The 21623-nt window shown below is 38.3% G+C and overlaps 1 protein-coding gene across 1 annotated transcript in view; it reads left to right on the top strand.

The window, feature by feature from the left end:
- The window catches only part of LOC127582835 (meiosis-specific coiled-coil domain-containing protein MEIOC-like), a 40182-nt gene extending 18878 nt beyond the window's left edge, over window positions 1-21304 (top strand). The window contains exons 6-8 of the mRNA XM_052038401.1: window positions 18918-19052; window positions 19988-20168; window positions 21063-21304. Coding sequence (XP_051894361.1) covers window positions 18918-19052; window positions 19988-20168; window positions 21063-21304 — 558 coding nt within the window. The remainder of the gene's footprint in view (window positions 1-18917; window positions 19053-19987; window positions 20169-21062) is intronic.
- Window positions 21305-21623: the final 319 nt, after the last annotated feature.

The raw sequence follows: 21623 nt of genomic DNA, 5'->3' as shown, positions 1-21623 counted from the left end.
ACATCTTTTGTGATTATTTCTCAACCAAGGAACTTGCTGACTATTGCTGGATGTCTTCAGCACTGGGCTCCTATTAGGGAACTCAGAGCGAATGTGAAATCTAAGAATTTGAGGTGTAAACCCAATTTAAATATATAAATGAGGAACCTGCTTCCTGGAAACAGACCATCCAACCTCCAACATCTGGAATTAGGTGGATTAGGTTTGGGTTTTATTTGTAAATCCTACCCGACCCAAAGCCTGTCCTTTTTTTTAAGGGTTAAAATTTCCCTTATTGACATCCCCTCCATCTCTTCCATGTACTGGGAAAAGGAGAAAAAAAATTGAGACTAATGTAAGAGTAATTTCCTGGAGTTTTCTTATCTCCAACATTAAGCATGCAGGCTCTTGGAGATTGATATAACTCATGAGCAAGATTAGTCCCAGCTTACTATTTTAATAAATTTGTACCTTGTATAAATTGAGTGTCGTCCTCTCTCCAAAACCTTGCCTCCCTTTTAAGATCTGCACATTATCAAAATTTTGGTAATCTCTTTCAAAATTCACTGAAGCAAATGCATAAATGTATCTTACCTTTTTGGGGTATGCTCAATCTTACCTACCTTGGTTAGATCTGTTCCTTTCTTCATCCCCAAATTCAACTTATGCTCAGAGGCTGAAGTACCTCAAAGAAAATGTCCTTGATTCCTCAAACTGACTTAATTAACAAAGCCCTAAATTTGATAAGCATTTTGGTCACATTGTCCTGGAACAGTCTTGATATTTCCATCTTCTGTTCAAAATAAAATTGATGAGTTTTTTTAAAATTCAGTTTCACCAAGCCCTTGTATCTTTTACTGTTTAATATTGTACTGCCTAATCTAACCTAAAACTTTCTTTTCCAATGGCCTGCAGCATGACTTGCTGACCCACAGATATCTTCCAGCTTTGTTACTGTTTTGGTGAGAAATTATCCAGCCCCAAATCGATCATGCTGCAGTTACTAACAGTGGAGAGTCATAGTTATACAGCACAGCAACAGGCCCTTTGGCCCAACTCATCCATGCTGGCTAAGTTGTCTGAGATAGTCCCATTTCCTCGCATTTGGCCCTTACCCCTCTACACCTTCCCTATCCATGTACCTGTCTAAATGTCTTCCAAACATTATAATTATATCTTCCTCTATCACTTCCTCTGGCAGCTCATATACCCACCACCCTGTGTGAAAATGTTTCCCAAGTACTTTTAAATCTTACCCCTCTCACCTTAAAGCTCTACCCTGTAGTTTTAGCCTCCCTTACCCTTGGAATAAGATTGACCATTCACGTTATCTTTGCCCTTCATTATTTTATAAACCTCTTCAAGGCCACCCATCAGCCTTCTAAGCTCTAGGGGGAAAAAAAAGTCCCAGTCTATTCAGTCTCTCCTTGTAGCTCAAGCTCTCTAATTCCAGTAACATCCTTGTGAATCTTTTCTGTAACCTTTCCAACTTAATGACATACTTTATATACCCAGGCAAGCAGAACTACACACAGCATTCTGAGTGTGGTCTCAATGTCTTGTACAGCTGGAACATGTCCCAACTCTTTTATTCAAATGCTTTTTTTCACCACCATATCAACTGTGTCTCCACTTTCAGGGAACTATGTACCTGTACCCCTTGGTCCCTCTGATCTACAACACTTTCCAGGGCCCTGTCATTTATGTGCAAGTCCTGCCCTGGATTAACTTGCTGAAGTGCAGCACCTCTCACTTGTATGAGTTAATTTCCTATTGCCATTCTCTGGCCCACATCTTGAGTTGGTCTAGTTCCTCTTGTAAACTTGGATAACCCTCTTCACCGTCCACTACACCACTAATATTGGTGTCATTCACAAGCTTACTAACTAGGTTAACAACGTTGTCATCCATATCATTAATATAGATGACAAACAACAGTGGACACAGCACTGATCCCAGTGGCACACCACTATGCACACAGGCCTCCAATCTGGAAAAACAACCCTCTGCCTCCTTCCACCAAGGCAATTTTGTATCCAGTTGGCTAGCTCACCCTGGATTCCATGTGATCTAATCTTCCGGACTACCCTACCAATTGAGACCTTGTCATTAAAGCTTGCTAAAGTCCATGTAGATGTCATCTACTGCCCTGCCCTTGTCTGTCCTCCTGGTCACTTCTTCAAAAGAAAAACACATCAAATTTGTGAGGCACGATTTTCCACTCAAAGCCATGCTGACTATTCCTAATCAGTCCTTGCCATTCCAAATGCTGGTGGATCCTGTTCCTTGGAATACCCTCCAGTCACTTTCCCACCACTGATGTTATGCTTACTGCCCTGCTATTGCCTGGCTTGTCCTTGCAGCCTTTCTTGAATAAAGGCATAATGTATTAGCCACCCTCAAGTCTTCCATACCTCACCTGTGGCTAAGGAAGATACAAATATCTCTGCCAGGGCCCCTGCAATTTCTTCCCTACCTTCTCACAATGACTTAGGATACATTTGGTCAGGCCCTGGGGATTTGTCCACCTTAATATGCTTTAAGACTGCCAATACCACCTCTTTTGTAATGTGGATATGTTCAAAGACATCACTATTCATATCCCTTAATTCTTTAGTTGCATGACCTTCTCCACAGTAACTAATGGATGAGAAAGTCATTTAAGATCTTACCCATCCCTTGTGGCTTCACACATAGACGACTACATTGATCCTTAAAGGGGACCTATTTTCTCCCTAGTTACTCTTTTGCTCTTAATAAATTTGTAGAATTTCTTGGGATTCTCTTTTTACCTTGTCTACCAGAACTATCTGTCCTCTTTTTGCACTCCTGATTTCTCTCAAGTGAACTCCTAAATCTCTTGTACTCCTCAAAGGATTTGCTTGATCCCAGCTGCTTATAACCTGTCATACACCTTTTTTCCTGACCAGAGCCTCAATATCCTTCATCAACCAGGGTTCCATCTGCTACATTAAAGTTCAAACCCCATTGTGTGAATTACTGTGAAATACGTTCATAACTTACATCAGCAAACTTGTAAGTACTTTCATTAATAGTTTGAATGATGACATTAATGGAGGTTTTGCTAGGGAAAGTCCTGACATGGATTCCATTCACGATTTGGCTCCATGCTAGGCTGCATTCTTTGCTTACAAGAATACTGTTAATTTGCTTTCCAGAATAAAATCTCACTGCCAATCTTATAATAAATTCTTGTCCAATAACCTTTTTAAATGGTGTTTTAGTAAAGATTTCTTAAAACTAGGTTTAACTTGACAAACTAGATTGCTGTCAGTCACTAATTTGTACATTTCATCAAGTTCAGTGAGGTTGTTGAGGAACAGTTTGCTTCCTAAAATTTTGCTGGGATTCCAACTGTAACTGCTCCAGATGAATTAGATCCCCAATAATAACTTACATCACTTTTCATTAAAAAAGGCAATGGATTTGCTGAGATATACAATCCCAAAGATATATTTGCAACAGCTTTTTAAATACTGGAACTGCATAAGTGCCTCTCTATCTACGCCAAGGGTGACATTTTCAAGTCAAAAGAGATTACTGGCCAAAATTTTTGCTGACAGCTCTCTGCAAGTGACTTCCTAACACATGAGGTTAATGGATATGTGCAACAACATCATATGGTGTATAGCTCTCATGTTACTTATAGGGATACAAGGCCTACAGATTATAACTAGAAGGTAAATGTCTGCTTTGGTGTTAGTTAAGGATTGTACTTTAACCAGACATCTGTAGGAAACTCCGAGGCATTCATCTTCCTCCAGGTAGGTGCCGGCCTTCTGTCATTATTAGTTGCCTTCACTGCCACCCTCTAACCTCCCATCCCTAGTTCTTAGCCTCACTCCACCACCACCAACTGCACATGACCACCACCTCTTCTTGAATAAGTGCTGAATTTCTTACTTCACATCATCTGACTTTTCAATCATTTCTCCAATTTGTTCCTGCCCACAAATATCTCTTCTTTCCTTCTTATTGCCCCCTTCCCACAACTCCATTCCTCCATGAACTCTGCCTTGAGATTTGGGTACAATATCAGAGGCTCTTCCAGAAGCCAGTGCTAGAGTCGCTGCCCCACACCATAATTTTGACCCAGAAGAATTTCAGATAACATGTTCAGCTCATGTTCTAGTGGCTCAGAGTACATTTTATATTTCTATTATCATGATTTACATTAATTCTCTGGTTTAGCAGATCAATTGCTTCTGACAAATATTCCTAATTATAATGAAGTCAATTCAAACAGCAACTCCAAAACAACAAACAAGATGCTGGAGAAACTCAGCCAATCGGGCAGCATCTGTAGAGGGAAATGGACGGTCAATGTTTCAGGTTGAGATGCTTCGTCTGGACTGAAAGATAGAGGGCAGATAGCCAGTATAAAAAGGGAAGTTATAGGCAGATGGGGAGGGGGGGGGGTGGAAATAGCAAGCTTGGAACCAAATAAGAGAAGTGGGATGAACACATGGAACCAGTAGGGGAAGGAATGTGTGGGTGATGGGCAATATGAGGTGCTGGTTTGGCAGTGGAGGAGGCCAAGGACATGCATGTCAGTGTGGGAGTGGGTAGCAACCAGGAGCTCCAGATGGCCATGGTGGATGAGCGCAGGTGCTCGGCAAAGCAGTCATCTAGTTTGCCCTCCCCTCCTCCCTTATTTGGTTTCATGCTCCACCTTCCTTTCCTATCAGATCCTATCATCTGCAGCCCTTTGTTGCCTCCACCTATCACTTCCCAGCTTGTGTTGCTATTTCCACTCTCCCCTTCTCCATATGCCTATAACCACCAACCCCCCCCCCCCCCCCAACCTCACATGGATCCACCTATCACTTGCTAGCTGTTGCTCCACCCCTTCCTTCACCTTTTTATACTGCTTATCTCCCCTCTATCTTTCAGTCCAGGTGAAGGGTTTCGACCTGAAATGTCAACTGTCCATTTCCCTCTACAAATGCTGCCTGACCTGCTGAATTCCTCTAGCATCTTGTTTGTTGCTACAGATTCCACATCTACAGTCTCTCATGTCTCCATTTTGCTACTGCCAAAATGTCACTTGCTGTTGGTCCCATCTAAATTACATTGAGCAATGGACACTTTCAAATTCCAATCTGCTTAAAGTACTTAAAAGCACTAAGCTCATTTACGAATTAAGATATGATGTAGATAGTTAAGTGAACGTCAGCACCAGCACATAAGAAAATAACTAATGGGGAATTACACTCAACATGCATAATGGTGGAATTGAATATTCATTACTGTTGTAAAGATGGAGAGATTTCTTTTCTGCTATGAATGCTGGATAAAATTTTCTTTCATAAATTGGGCACTGTTTGGGATTGGGGGTGGTTTGCTGGAAGTTGGAGAGAATGGTGTGGGAGGAGGGGGAGATGGAAAAAGTTGGGAAATATCCCTGAAATTGCTAAAAGTGAGTGACTGAAATTGGGGCTTTGGGGAAGAAGTGTTAAAAAAACCTGCAATAGTGTATTGCCTTTCACTGCCTCAAGCAATATGCAGTCAATGAAGTAGTTTTTTTAAAATGTAGTGATGCTTGCAGTTTAATTTGCACACAGCTAGCGTGGACAAGCAGTAATGCCATAATACCCTTTTTTGGTTATTCTAATTGCAATATAAATAGCTAGATGCTGAGAATAATTCTCTCGCTAATTTTCACGAGAACATAGATTATTTAACTTTTTCATAGGAGGTGGACAAGACCTTGAGTTAACATCTTGTTGATAAGTCTACAATTCTGACAATGCAGTCATCCCTTGTAGTGCACTGGAATATGAGTCTAAATTTTTGTCTTCAAGTTTCTGGAGCTGATTTTGGACCCCCATCCTTAGTCAGGAGCAAGCTTTCTTGTATCACAAGTTGATATAGTGCTGGAGTGAATTGTTCTGCTTTTGGCTTCCCCACTTGTTTGTGATTAGTTTCCTGGCCACAACTGGGAACTTCTGCAGTTAGTGACCCTAAGACTTTTTGGCTGCAAACTCTAGCTCAGCAGGTTCAATACTACAATGTTATATTTGCACAGAACGCTTGCAGTGGGATGCGAGACTTTTGGCCAGTAGTAACCCGAAACTCTCTTCAGAATTCCAGTAATTTGTGTAACTTAGCATGGACTGCATGTCAAATTGAGAATATTCCCAATAATGCAATTAGTAATTGAAACTTCTCATATAACAGCTACTGGTTCATCATTGTGAATAAAGATTCTCAACTGCAGGGGACCCAATTTTTATGGTAAGTCCAATAACATTTGTAGAGATCATCTGATTAAATCTCATGATCTAATGACGCATGGATCAGATGTAATGGTCATGATATCACATGACCAAACCTCCATGAATACACGTATCTAAAGTTGGCATCCCAGTACTTTGGTACGGTGAACACTTAACAGCAACAGGCAGGGAAGGTGTCCTTGACAGTAGTCTGCAGGAATTAGTTCAACCATTCTCCACTTCTGCTGGCCTATGGCATACTCTCTAGGTCTACAGGAGCCCCTTTGTCTTCCTTCATATCAGATCTCAGGATCTAGCAATTGCTTCATCAAGGAAAAATAACCATAGAAAAGCAAAGAACTAGGACACTGGGGGGTGGTGGGGGGGGGGGGGGGGAATGAGCTGAAATCGCATCTTACAGGTGAGGATAAGAGAAATAAAGTTTGAAAGACCTCTGCCAAATCCTAAGGAATTTGGCATATTTAGCTTGCCCTACATGTATAAAAAAATATATAGAAAGTAAGGACTTGCAAATAAAAGACATCTGATTGAAGTTCCTTTGTGGTCCTTAATTTGCAGGTTTCACTGTAATGCTATTTCTGCACTTGTGTAGAATCCATTTTATTAGCACCTATATTATTTATCACTGACGTGTCAGTAACCATTTAGTGCTCTTGATCTTCAGCCTTAACCTTCCCTGCTGCATTTTTCAGTGTAGTCTTTAAATGCTTTTTGACATAAATGGGGGGGGGGGGGGGGGGAGACTTACCATTGCTACACCAGCTAAGCAAAATCCATTTAGGCTGTTATCTTTTTGGCCTTTATAATGGAAGAATCCAGCTTAAGATGGCAGTGGCATCTTCTGCTGTGCTGTTAGCTGACCTTGCAAAATTACATCGTACTTCTCATTGAGTCTGGTTCGATAGTATGGCACTTCTGTCACTAACTCCAAGCCTCTAAACCTGGCACTAATTTGGATTGGTCCAAGCAGTGGACCCACGCATTTTTCATTGCAAAACTTGTGCTTGGGGTGCAGGTTCGGGCGGTGATATCATTGTCTATTTGAAATGAAGTCCATTGCTTGAGTTTCAAACGTGATTTGTTACAAAGATTCCAAGTTTTGTTAATGAAATGAAAGCCACATTTATTGCTGTTCAAATGATAAATCTTATTAAATGCCTTTTGTTCCTGTGAATAATAATTATAAATAAATGCACCTGATGTTTTCATACTGAATGGAAGTAAAATGCCAATCCTAAACTTTTGTTCTGAGGTCAAATGCTTAATATTTTGGTAGTCATTTATAATATTACCTAATTTATTCCTTCTGTAAGTTTTTAAAAGTCAAAAATATCAATAAATATACCTGGTGCTTGTATCATAAATTTAATGCCCAAAATGCCTTTGCAGTTCTATATAATACTGCATATGTGGTTTTACTTCCTATAAGTAAAAGCTGATTACAATGCACAATTCAGAGACAGGCTTCTGCTGAAGAGAATAGGGAACAATGGGAGATTATGCTGCAATCAACTTATTAAAGTTCATCATAGAAGTAGCTGAGGTCCTCTGAATGCCTGTAAAGAAGGCTAGAGCCATTCAGGTTTTTAGAAAATCTAGTATTGGTAAAAATAATTATGAAAAGAACATGCTGTTCCTATCCAATCAGCCCTATATATTCTTGCAGTCCCACATCAATGTAGTTTCCTCATGCCTGCCTTCTGACCTGCTCAGCAAGCCAGTTAGTTAAATCAAATTGGGGAACTACAAACCAGTTAGCCTAATATCAAATGTCAGGAAAATGCCTGAATTCATTAAGGAAGTAATTACAGAGAAAAGTGTAACGTGATTGGGTAGAAGCAATGTGATCTTTAGTAAATTGGTTAAATGGGATTTCCTTGAGTTACTTGAGAATGTAACAGGTTGGATGGATAAAATGGAGCCAGTGAATGTGATGGTAATGGATATTCCAAAATACATTTGACAAGATACTACGTAAGAAGTTGTTACACAAGTCAAGAGCTTAGGGGTTGAAGGTACTACATTAGAATGGCTGGAGGATTTGGCAACAAATAACAAAAAAACTAGTGATAAACTGGTAAATTGGGAAGATGTAAGTGGTGGGGTGCTTCAAGGATCAGTGTTGCAGACCTCAACTGACTATATTAATTACTTGAATAAAGGCTTGCTAGCAATATGTTTGCTGTTCCTTGCAAGAGCCTGTCCAGATCTCGGAAGTTTGAGAGATAATGCATTTGTCTCTACAGCACAATTTCTTTTAGAAGCCTGGTGGATTGGAAGGTATTGGATCTAAGAGATTTGTCAGCTCTTAATTCCATTGGTTTGTTGCCTCTTGATCACCTATTATTTTTGGTATATTTTCAGTGTCTTCTACTGTGAAGGCATACAAAGTATTTGCTTAATGTCTCTGACACTTCCGTATTTCTAATATTAATTCAACATCTTTGGCTTCTAAGAAATCAGTATTTACTTGTGCTGCTCTCATCTATTTATATATTTGTAGAAGCTCTCACAAACTGTTTATTTTCTTGCCTGTTTATGGTCACGTTATATCTTTTCCCTCTTTTTGTTCATCCTTAATTTTCTAAAATTCTCCTAATCTTCAGACCTACTAGAGTTTTGTCATTTGAGAATTTCTTTAAATCTAATGTCATTCTTAATGTCTTTTAGTTATCCATAAATGGATCAGATTTCCTGTGATCTCAATAGAATATACACTTACAAATTATGAAATATTTCTTAAATGAATGCCAGTCATGTCTTTTAATTTCCCAATCTTCTTTAGCTAATTCATTCCTATTTAAGCTTTTAGTTCTAGTTTCACACATCCTCAAACTGAATTGAATTTTCAAATCATGTTCACTCTTCCTCAGAGAAGCCTTTACTGTGAGGTTACTAACTGATTCTGTTTCAATACTCATGACTAATAGCCTGTTCCCTGATTTGGGTCCTAGATGTATTCCAGACAATAGTCTCTATTTTCAGGAATAGTGAAGTCCTCCTCAAGACTGTGCTCAATCAAAATTTGCAGGTTACATTGCCCCTTAATTATCACCTTTGTTTCAAGCCCCCAACATTTCTTGCTTGATAGCTAGACTGATGGACAGATTTTAATTCACATGTGGCATTTGCCTATTTGAAAATGTGCCTATTTTGAGTGCCAACATGGCTTCACCATGGCCACAACTATGCAGCAAATCATCACAATCTTGATGGATTGTGTGTTTGGAGGAGAAACAAATTTAAGGAATCTAGATGGAATTAGAGCCATCCTAGTGGCATTGACTTCAGGAATTGCATATGAATGGGCTTCCCTTGGTTTTTGTTAGCTTGTTCCCACCACCTAGCATGACATCATAGGGTTGGGATCTAATACATATGCAAGAAGTTATTAATAGCCTTTAATATATCATCTAGTGTTAGGTTCATTAACAACAGTACAATACCATTACAAATGACATGCAAATTCTAGCATGCAATATTGCAATGACTGCATATGTAGTTAGGATACCATTGATGTAGAGACACTTCAGTACTAGCCCAAGAATGCAAGCCTCTAGAAAAGTCCTGTGTCCAAAATAGTTGTCATCTCAACTGGAACTGAAAACTTTTGGCATTGTCCAGTAAAAGCCTTTGATGAGGATATCCCCATTCCAAGCTTAGTTGTGCTGGTTCAGAAGTCTCCCTCTGAGAACATCTGACCACATCTTGATCAATGGAAGGAGCTGGAGACTCTCACTGCAGCCAAACAGGAATATGGCCTACCATTGATTACCTAAGGAGAAATACCTGCATTGAAGTGGCTGAGGAATGTAGTTTATCCTTGTACTAACTTGTACTGTGGATGATGTGACTATAAGTAAGATGTTTGTTCTCAACTGTTTGATTCAGCTGGTAATAATTAAAACTGTTGATGAGTGGAACCACTGGGAGACTGAACTCATTATGATCTCGAAAAGCAAGATAATCATAGCTACCAGGAACTTGACCACACTATGGACTGAGCACTAGACTTAAGCACACCAAGGTTCAATGCCCTAATTGAGTTAGTTACTCCTATATTAAGGAACTGCAAATTACTCCCACAGGTATTTTCTCTCACTAGTAATTACATATCTCCACCTGAATTGATTTTATTTCTTGATCTGAGCTATGATCCCCTCTCATTGTACTAATGTTGTCCTTTATTATCAGATCTTACCTATCCCCACACACTCCTAACTCACCCCCAGCCCTGCTTTACCATTCTATTTTTCTGAAAGTTTAAGTACCACACAAAATTCAGTTTTAAACCTTGGTCAACTTGTAACCACATCTCTGTAATGTATGAGGTCAAACCTATTTGCTGCTGGTTGTACTTCTAATGCAACTGTCTCGTAAGTGTTCTGTTCATTGAAACACTTAATTTTGATATTACCATTTTGCTTTGATTTGACCCGTTTGCTGTTGCATTATTACCAACATATGTCTTGTCCTTCACTCTTAGCCTGCCACCTTGCTCTTTCCCTTTTGAAGTTTTGTGCTTTTTTTCCCCTAAACTGAACTCCCTCCACTTACATCAACCTCAGCCTTCCTCTCCTCTGTCCACCCTCTCCGTTTTGTTCAACATTTTATCCATGATCTTAGTTTTTGATTTGCAAGTAAGAGTCCTAGCCTGAGTAAGTGAAGCCAATCTTTCTCTAGTATGGGAGGCAGTGTCCTGTTAATCAAAACCAGATCGCATGTCAGTCAAGCAATAAATTCCGTTTTTGACTTCCAATCTGAATGTAGCTTGGTAATAATCCAGGGATTATTACCTTTGTTATATCGCTTTTCTAATTTAGAACATTTTTTTTCCATATCCTTTTGACATTAATTGCCCATGAACCTCCCTAGCCAATAAAAATAATGGATTTTTAGAGAAATTGACTAGAGAGAACAGTAGGGGGTCTTAGAGGTATTTTAAATGAGACCTGTCTGAATCTATAAAGGGCAAATACTTGGGTAATTAAACAATTTTTCTCATAAAATAGATGAGAGATGTTATAAAATCAAAAGAAGGGCATGAACATTAAGAAAGATACTGGAGGTCCTGCAAACTGGGAGAAATACAAAGAAAATGATCATTGAAAATGGAGCAAGATAATCATAAATGGATACAGAGAAAGTAGTAAGAGTTACAAAAAAGAACATGTATATAAAAAAAGGGTAATATTAAGGTTGACACCACAATGCCTGGAAATTGAATTTCTTCTAACAAAGAAACGCTGATCCTGTTCTTGGAGCTAACCCATGCAAATTAATAACAGTGCAGCTCAGATAAGTTTTGGATGCAATCAAGATGAATATTTCCAGGCATATTTTCAATGCCCAATGCTTCCTTAAATAGCAATCTATTCCGTTCCAGTGCTTACTTGAATTTAAGAACTTGATGGGACTTTCTAGCACTGTTAATTGTCAGGACTCGAGCCTTTGGCATTAAGCCACAACAATGTTATGTGCTTTTGTTAGCTCTGAGAAAATGCTGAAAGGAGGGAAAATGTTTCCTACTTTGCTAATAGGACTCAGATCATCCTTGTGAATGAGGTAGAATGGATGAAGGACAATGAATGTTCTTCTACGTATATTTCTGTATTTGCTAGACACTCACAGTAATTTTGCCTGACACCAGTAAGCACCAGTTCAACTATTAACAATGTGAATGTTGAAAGGCTAGGCTAGACAATTGTGGGTCTTCTGGAATGGCACTTAGCATCAGCAGGCAGTAATCAATCCAGATGGAAAAGGAAACTAATGTGGCAGTTCCCCAAAGGAAGAGTAGCACGTTAGTATTAATCTAGAAGTCGTAGATAGGAGGACTATGAAAGGAGAGCCCACATGTGAATGCTGAAGTTGATACATATTCAAATATTTGGCCTGCCTGACAGAATGCAAGAGATGCTAAGGAGCATGGAGAAGTCCATCTCCATCCTTATACAGGAGCCATTGCAACCACCCAGCCATTATTAACAGATGAACTTGCTGCAAGAACTCTAAATCAAGTACTTATGCCAAAAGAAATTCTGTGACCTTAAGGTAAGTGAATGTGCATGCTTGGAATTAGACCTTGTGCTGCATTCACTTACAGAACTTAGGCCCTTCAGACCACACACAACTATGCCACACATTGCTTCATCAGCCCCCACAGTCCATATTCACTTTGCAGCAGCTTACACATTAACACATATCCTGACACAAACAGACAACCAGATACAAATACACACCCATGCTGAGACGAGTGGCGTGTTCAACATGCACCAACAGAGACAGCCAGAAACCCACACCCATACACAGAGGCAACTAGGCACAGACTGCCATGTGGAAAGAGACAAGCACACATGGAAAACAAGCTGGACAACCATATCACTGAAACAGTTTGAAAATAATTGTCCCCTTTGACTTCAAGGATAAAGTGACAAGGTCCAAGTGCCTCACTTAGAGGCTTCAAGTGCACAAAGACCAACCAGGTGTAAAGACCATGTCTTCCCCCTAATGGGCATGGTACTATGCTGGCAGAAGCACGTGCTGCAGCTAATGCACAACTGTCTTCTTGTCCTTTGTCATCAGTTCCTCTCTCACAACAATGAATGTTCTTCTTACATGTGTCTATATTTCCTAGCCGCTCCCACTAATTTTACCTGGCACCACAAAGAACCAGCTTAGCTGTGAGCAATGTAAATATTGAAAGGATAGGCTAGATAATTGCGATTCTTATGGAGTGACACCTAGCATAAATGTGAAGTAGTCCAGAGGAAATGGAAAATTAATGTGCTGGTTCCAAAGGGAGAATTGGCATGTTAGTGTAGCTCTGGAAAAACTTGGAAGAAGACTACAAAACTAGAGCACACACATGAACATGAGGCTGATACATATCCAAATGTTTGACCTACCTGACAGAATGCAAGAGATGACGAGGAGCATGGAAAGTCCATCTCCATCCTTGTGTAGGTGGCCTTCCAGAGGCATAAGTAGATCTTTTCTACTCTGAAAGTGTAGAAAAGCCAGCATTGATATCAACTGTTTCACATTACCATGACTGCTGGAATAGATTTCTTGTTCAATGGAGGCACAAACAGAAGACATTCAAGGTTTTTAAGCTTTAGTGGTTGTGATCAGGGAACAGACTGGTGCCTTGTGGGAGCTGATTGTCAGTGTTGGCATGAGCCTGGAATCAGCTGTAGGATCTGGATTGCATCAGATATGCCACCCTTTGTCTGCTTACCCCGCAAACATTCCATTGGTATTGTGGAGGTGAAAATGCTGTCCTCAAGAAATCAGCTTTATTCCTCCCGCTCTTCAGGTGATGTTGCTTGTGCTGTACAGTAGCCATCCGAAGACTAGATCCCCTCTTGCCAAAACATTGTAGCTGCAAGCCAGCCCTTAAATGAGAGTTTATTGTGGTTCCCTGCTATGGCCATTTGCGCTTCATACAACTATAAAGTGATATCCTTCCACCAGCCCAATGATAGATATGATTAATGGAGCCACTGTATTGCGGTATTAAAAATAGAAAATACTGGAAACACTCAGGTCAGGCAGCATCCGTGAAAAGTTAAACAGAGTTAACGTTTTAGGTCAAAAAAAACTATTGTAGTAGGCTTAGTAAGCCTACAGGAAAGCAATTTAAGGGAAAACATTGATTGGTGGTTTCAGCTGTATAGGGAGTAAGTTTCCTTTGGCATAATTGTTTGCTTATGTCTGTGTAACAAAAAGAAAATCATCATCCGAACATCAAACATTCCCAAGGAAATACAATGATGGTGGCTTATGAAAAAAGGGAAAATGCACGATGCAGTGGTCTCCTTCGGTAGAGTTAGGGGAGTCGTATGAAATTGATTTGTCAGGTAGCTGATTACTTGATATTCTGAGCCTACGAAACTTCATTCTATTTTGTGTTATATTTTATCAGAGCATTCAGGAGTCACAAGTTGAATGTCCTTCCTGAACTGTTATGAAAGTATCAATTAAAAGTTAGACAATGATTGCATGGAAAAGGAAAGATGCAGTCATTTCTGAAAGCAGGATGTGCTTCCATTACTTAGTGAATTCATACGATTACATGGTCAGGAAATGGTCTTTGCTCCTATAGTATTCTATAGCACTATTGAAACTCTCATCCCTGTAAAAGGTCCATTCACACAATTTGTGAAATGAATGTTAATTTTACCATGGTCCACTAGAATGGGCCACCATCCCATTTGCTATTCTCTGTAAGCTTTCATCATGTCTTGATGCAGATGAATATAAAAATGCTCTCTCTTACCTGCATTTATGAAGTCATCTGCTAAGAAAGCTGGATATGTCAGAACATTTTGTCTTGTACATTACCCTACTTTGTTGGCTCTGGCTTTTAACACCAGTTCTGTATGAGACTGTGACTTTATGTTAGTCATTTGCACAGCAACATAGATTTCCAAGGTCTACATTCAGCAAAAGTCATTCAGCTTATCAATAACTGATTCTTCAGGATTCAAATCTCAGTTTCAAAGCTGGTCAACGAGAACAGCTGCAGTCGATTGTGATATATCTCTAAGTCAAGCAATTGCAAATTGCATCCTTCATGAACAGCATGGTTGCTAATTACATTGATTTCTCAGGTGTTTACACCACATTTGTAAAATTGCTTATAAAGGCCTTCAATGAATTTACTTGATTGGATGTAATGATTTGTCTTTGTATGCTGAAGGATCCGCATTACCACAGCAGTTAATAATGAACACATATCCGTTATCCTCCTCGATCATTAGCCAGATGGCTGTCTGAGGCAAGGATTACCTTAGAAATGAGTGGGGAAGAAATTTGTAGAGCTATCCTTTTACTTTTATTAGGGTGTGAATGCTTTCTCCCTCAGCAGGAACTGACCAGTGGTCATAGTAAGCTTTGTGTGAACTTGCTGTATTTATAAACTGATGAGTGATGCTAGAGCAATGATCTCTTGCAATGGCCCCCGGACATTTGAATCATGATGATTTTAGGACTGCAGCCCATAATTGCATGAAGCCCATGGAGTGGGATCCTCAACATAATCTCTAAGCAATTAGATTGACACTGAGAATTTGACTACCTCTGCTACCTAATATGGTTGATCCTGCTCCTTGTCTTGAGGCAAGCATTTACTCTTTCTGATGCTAGATTGTGCAGGAGACAGCAAATGATGATAAAGTATGAATATCTGGTGTGTAATTCTGGCAGCCATGGAGCAGTCCACCTTGATTTTTCCTCTCGGCTACTGTGCTACCATGACTGTTATTATAGTAGTGCACAGCTCCAGTTGCTGGAGCATGGACAGGAGTCAATGCAAAACTCCTGCCTTTGGAGTGGTGCGATGACTTAAAATATGGCAGGCAACGTGACTGGAATCTCCTTGATTTTGAGATTAACTCTAAAAGAGTTCATTTTTCCATTGCAGATTGTTGAAATAAGCAATGCTAAGCCAGTCAGTTTCTCAGCCAGAGTTTTTATGGATATTGAGAATGGTTCAGGGTCATGTGGGCCCATCACATGCAGATTTAGGGTTTACTGTAATTGAAACTGTGGAAGGCTTGTTAAATAATTACTTTGTAGCAATCTTCACTGTAAAGGAAGATGCAGTGTGACAATGACAGAAATACTGAAATTAAGAGGAGGAATTTTTACTGATTTAATACTTAATGATAATTGAATGGGAATAAATGAATTTTTCTCAGGTTGGCAGGCTCTGACCAATGGGGCCTCTGGCCAGTGCTCGGGCCCTAGTTATTTACGATCTATGTGAAGGATTTAACTGAGGGGAACAAATGTCATTCTTCCTAGTTTGCAAATGATGCTAAACTAGGTGGGTATGTGAATAGGGTGGAGCATGTGATGAGGATTCAGAAGGATAAAAACAAGCCAAGTAACTGGGAAGATGGATACATGAAAAAATGTGAGGTAATCCACTTTGGTAAACATAACAGAAAAGGAGAGTATTTTTTAAATGGTGAAGCTTTGGGTAGTATTGATCTACTGAGTGTTAGTGCAGGTGCAATAAGGAAGGCATATTATAAATTAGTCTTTATAATGGGAGGATTTGAATACAGGAGTAAGGAAACCTAACTGTAGTTGTATAGGGTTTGGTGAGATCGCACCTGGAGTAGTAGGAATAGTATTGAAGGACACTTGGTCAATGGTACTTTATCATTTAAAAAAAAATAGAGAAACCAGAATATTATAGACTTACTAATCTAACATCTGTAAGAAATTACTAAAATTTGCTCTTAAGTTCAGGACAAGCGCTTGATCAAATATTAACTGATCGGAGAGAGCCAGTATTTATAGGTAATACGTTTAACTAACAGTCAAATAAGTGTGTTTAGTGAAGTAACTGATATGAAAGATAATGAAGTGTCTGTTGATATTTGTTTGATAAGACTGCTCACAAGGCACCATTACCAAAAGCAAAACATTTGGAGACAACCTATTGACAATGGTAGGACATTAGTCTTAGGATATTTAGTATGCACTTCACATGCCAAGATGTGACAAATGATCACACCACCCCCACCCTTCCAGAAATTTGTTCTGGGACCCTTGCTTATTATATTTATTGATGACTTGAGTGAAGGAGTAGAGAGCCATGAATTCAAGTTCACTTATGTCATCAAGTTTTGTGGCAGTGTAAGTAGTGTGATGGGAGCAATAAGTTGTCAAGGGACATTGATAGTTGGATCAAGAAAATAAGAAATAGGAGCAAGTTAAGGCCATTCGTCAAAATCTTGATTGATCTTCCCCAATGCAATTATCCTGCACTATCTTTATCTCCCTTGATTCCCTTAATATCTAAAAATTTATTGATACCTGTTTTGAATAAATTCAATGACTGATCCTCCAAAGCCCTCTGGAATAGAGAATTCTGGGTGGAGAATTCACCATGCTCTGAGTGGAGGGATTTCTCATTTCACTCCCAAATAGACTAACCCTCTTTCTGAGATTGACCTTTAGTTCTAGACTCCTTAATCAAGAGAAACCAGCTCGTGAAGCCTAGTTAAAAATATTATACATTTTAATGAGTTTTCAGCTCATTCCTCTAAACTCTAGAGAATTCAGGCCTACTCTATTCTCACCTCGTATGGCAACTCTGCTATCCTTGGAACCAGTCTGGTGGATTCACTGCACTCCCTCTTGGAATCTCTAACAATCTTAAAATTAAAGCCAGACCTTTCAGGGATGGTTAAAATTAAGCTCCTTTTCACAAAAATGCAGAGGAAATCTAGTTCTCTTTGTCAACAAAATCAATTTGATAAGTTGTAATCTGAAATGGACAGATTGTTCTTAGATGGTTGAGCAAATGATCAGGGAGGTTTTTAAGGTAGGCTGGATAGTTGGGGTGATGGCTGGGCAAATGATCAGGAATGGAGTGGTATCGGGCAGAAGGTCTCCACCACAGTGAGGTTCGGTACAGGGTAATAATAACTGGAAATTAAATTGTTAAGATATAAAACATGCATGCACAGGTTTTGGCCAACTGTTAAATCTGGAAAGAAGTGCATAATAATGAAAAGTGAAAGCCTAGTCTAGTGTTTTTGTCATTGTAAGGTGTTTTGCATGGACTGAATTTGCTCATTTTCTCAAAATAATTATTTTTGCTCATAGTGTTATCATAATTAAATCTAAAATCTGCCATGTATAATAATTTTTGAATTATTGTATAATCTTTTTGCTTTAGATAAAGGGTTTTACTATAACATTTTGCTTAATTTTCATTTCATAGGTTGCTGATTTAAAAGTTGCTTGTGTATATGATTATGATTCATGATCTGGGTTAAATCATTCCACATGTTTTAATACTTCTATTTGATGCAGTTCAGAAAATTGGACCTTTTGATCTTGTGTCTAATTTTCACTGTGCCTGAATTTCTATAGGGTAATCCTGGATGGATTAAAGAGGTCTCATTGTAGATGTGTACAGTTCATATCATACTGAATTAATTTGCAATTCACTTGCTACTCATGCTGAATTTTACAAACTGTCAAAGCTGCAGAATACTACTTGCCCATATAAAATGGGTAATTGACAATGAACTATTTTTCAGTATTCCTAAAGGCTCATTTCCTATTGGCTGACTCTGTATTGAAATCTAGATTTTAACTTCGAGCAGATTTCCTCCTTTATTTTAAACATCTTGCTTACTTTTTCCAATACGTTTTTCCCTTTTCAAAAATTAAAATTTATAAATGTGCTTGTCGAGGTAAGGGATTTTAATGCTGGAGAATACATACTTTGTACTTCAGGTATAAGTTACCAGCATCGAAAACCTCATATCAGGTAAAGCATATCTAAACTATAATCTTAATTTTTATCTTGCCCTAACAACATGTCTTTCTCAGAAGGTGTCCCTTAATGTATGTATTTTATAATTTGCCATGTGATCTGGATAGAGCCCTGAATATAAAAATTCTACTTTTTCTTTTAAAGAAGTCTTGATGAGCTTAATGTGTATTTTTTTTATTGCAGTGTTTCTTGTATTATGTTTTGTCATTTCATTACATGTGGACAGTAGGGCTGATGGTATTAGTAGACAAATCAGTAAACCCTTCTGCCAAATTGCCATTTATAAAGCATTTTTTTCTGAAATGTTTAAAAACAGGTTAATTTTCTCAAAATTTCTTTTGGTTATGATTATTTTCCCCTTCTCTCTTAAGACTGAAGCAGCGCTTGCCCGGAACTACCCAGGAAAGAGAGTGACCAGTTCAAATAATACACCTATTCCCAGGCTTCCTTCAAACCCTTCCCGGGTTGATCGTTTGATTGTTGATCAACTGCGTGAACAAGCAAGAGTATGTTTTGATCATATCTGGTAGAATGATTAATTAAACATATCCTTTTTCTTAATGTGCTTAGGTGTGTACTTAGTTTTTTTTTCTGTTTAAGATTTTTGTTGCTTTTTGAAACGTAGTTACATCCAGACTTGTAATAATTTGCCATTGTTGTCACTACATTGTTCTTTGTAGTGTAAACAAGATGGTTGTACTCCCATTTGGAATGTTTTGTAGTCTGGGAGTATCTGCTAACAAAACAATAATGGCATAATTAATTCAGAGTTGAGCTAACACAGAGAATAGAGGAACGATGGTAATGAGTAAGTAATGGAATAAAGGTTGATCTTTATTTTTAACTTCTGATTGTTTCGTGCCTTTTAAAATGAGGGTTATCGGTGCTTGAAATTGGACAGTATTGTAACACATCCTTCCAGGCACTGAGAAATGTTGAAAGAAAATTATTATATGTCCTGCTTTAAAAATGGGCTATGTGCTGAGGCTTGTCATCCAGTGGAAATTATCTGAACATACTTCTTAAACATTGCCAATATCAGCTTATGTAGAATGTATGCATCTGAATGACATTCCTCTTTTAATCTGACAGATGTTAAGTATATTGAAGTAATAAACATCAAAATGTCATAAAGTTGTAATAAGCAATTATTTTCTGACATTACCAACTTTAATCTTAGCCTGTAAATTATATTTATTAAGCATTGAAAGCATCTGGTGAGAAGATATTTGACCAGTGTAGATGTGCATTACCACAATGATAAATTTTACCACAAGATACAACTGTAAATTTATAAGTAATCATTGTTCAAGCAGCATCAGCTCATGATAATCTAGAGTTCAGTTGAACTATAAATTTCTGGTACTCATATTACTAAAACGTGCTTTTTATTATTACATAAATGGATGCATGAACTGCATAAATCTTGTATTAATAACAGGTTGTGACATTGCTCGGGAAAATGGAACGCCTCCGCAGTTCTCCTCTTCATGCTAATATTTCTACAGCTCTTGACCGACATCTAGAAGCAATTCATATCACCCAAGCTCGTAGGAAAGATGAAATAGTAAATGCCGCTAATAGACAGAGGCAAGGAGCACCAAGATACCAGGATGACCGAGGTACCACCATAAACTTGTTCTGTTCAATAAAGATTTTTATATTGTTCATGTATTGGGTAATTGAGAAATTTATGACTTCCAAAAGATCTGAATACAATGAACTTAAGCTTCCACAGTACAACTGTACGTATATGACTATGATTTTTGGAGAAGCAGTATCAGTGCTGAAATAATTTAACCAGTTGAAATTTAAATGATATCAAACATTGCCTGTTTAGTCCACTTAATGCAGCTTGTCCATATCTTTAAATGGAATCATTTGATGGTACTGTACTTTGACAGAGGAGGTTCTTTCTCAACATTAAATAAGTCAATTTGATCCATGTTATTAGACTTGTTTTGCTCTTTTCTAGACCATGCAAAAGATCTGCTGAAAATAGATAAACAGTAACTGTCATGATTCAGTCTACCCAACACAACCAACTGGCTGCGGTGGACTTGTCATGCAATACAATGTTCTGGAGGTTCAGATTCTTGTAACACATCTTTCTGTGCAAGGAACTTTGCAGTCCCCTTAAATGCAAGACATGTTCATTGCATCATAAATTATGCAGCATCATTTAACCCCTTATGCTTGAGCTGGCTTTCCACTGAGCTCTATTCCTCTGCTCTTTTCCCTGAGCTGTACATTTTTTTTTGCTGACATGAAATTTTTTTTCAAAAAATGATGAAGCTGTTTCAATCCTATAATACTATAATGCAGAGTGAGAGAGTGAAGTTGACTAAGAGTAGTCTAGAGTTTGGATACCACTCTTTGCACAATGATATTTCAAGATTTTGTTTGATTGCCACGGGGGAAGTGTTAAGTTCCTTTGTTATTAATGCACTATACTGCTTTGTACTGTTAAGTCACTTTATCGTTCAGATAAGCTGATTTGTATTTTTCATGTGCAGATGTTCTTGCTTTGGCTATTGCAGTCAAAGAAATGGCTATAGCTACACGGAAAGCAAGGACTGCTTTGTGGTGTGCCCTCCAAATGACTTTACCGAAAACACCAAATGCCAATCCAGATGACCAAGGTGAAGTTGAAAGAGAACTTCAAGACCTAGTGACTAATGGAGACAAAAACTATCTAAATAGAAGCAATTACTATAGTGGGGAAAAGAATGAAGTGGCAAAAACTCGTATTGATTAGAGAACTGCTGGAAAGTAAAAAATAATAGACTGAAAAGCCAATATATAAATTATTCTATTCATCATTACCTTTAATGTAACTAAAATATGAATTGGTTAGGTAAAAGTAATTTAGACTCTGCAGCACATGGTCAAGTTTGGTTAGTAAATACATATTTATCTATAAAGCTTGTATAAAAACCTCACAACCATAATTTAACAAGATCATTTTACCCCATATTTTGGTGAATTGTTCTTGTCAAATCTTTTCAATCAAAGTGACTAAATCTCCTTAGGAAATTTTAATCTAACGTTTGTTTTAGTTTCTTCAAGATGTTTGT

This window comes from Pristis pectinata, chromosome 25, assembly GCF_009764475.1.
Source record: "Pristis pectinata isolate sPriPec2 chromosome 25, sPriPec2.1.pri, whole genome shotgun sequence".
NCBI lineage: Eukaryota > Metazoa > Chordata > Chondrichthyes > Rhinopristiformes > Pristidae > Pristis > Pristis pectinata.
Note: the sequence above shows the minus strand (reverse complement) of the source record. Positions and strands in the feature narration are given on the sequence as shown.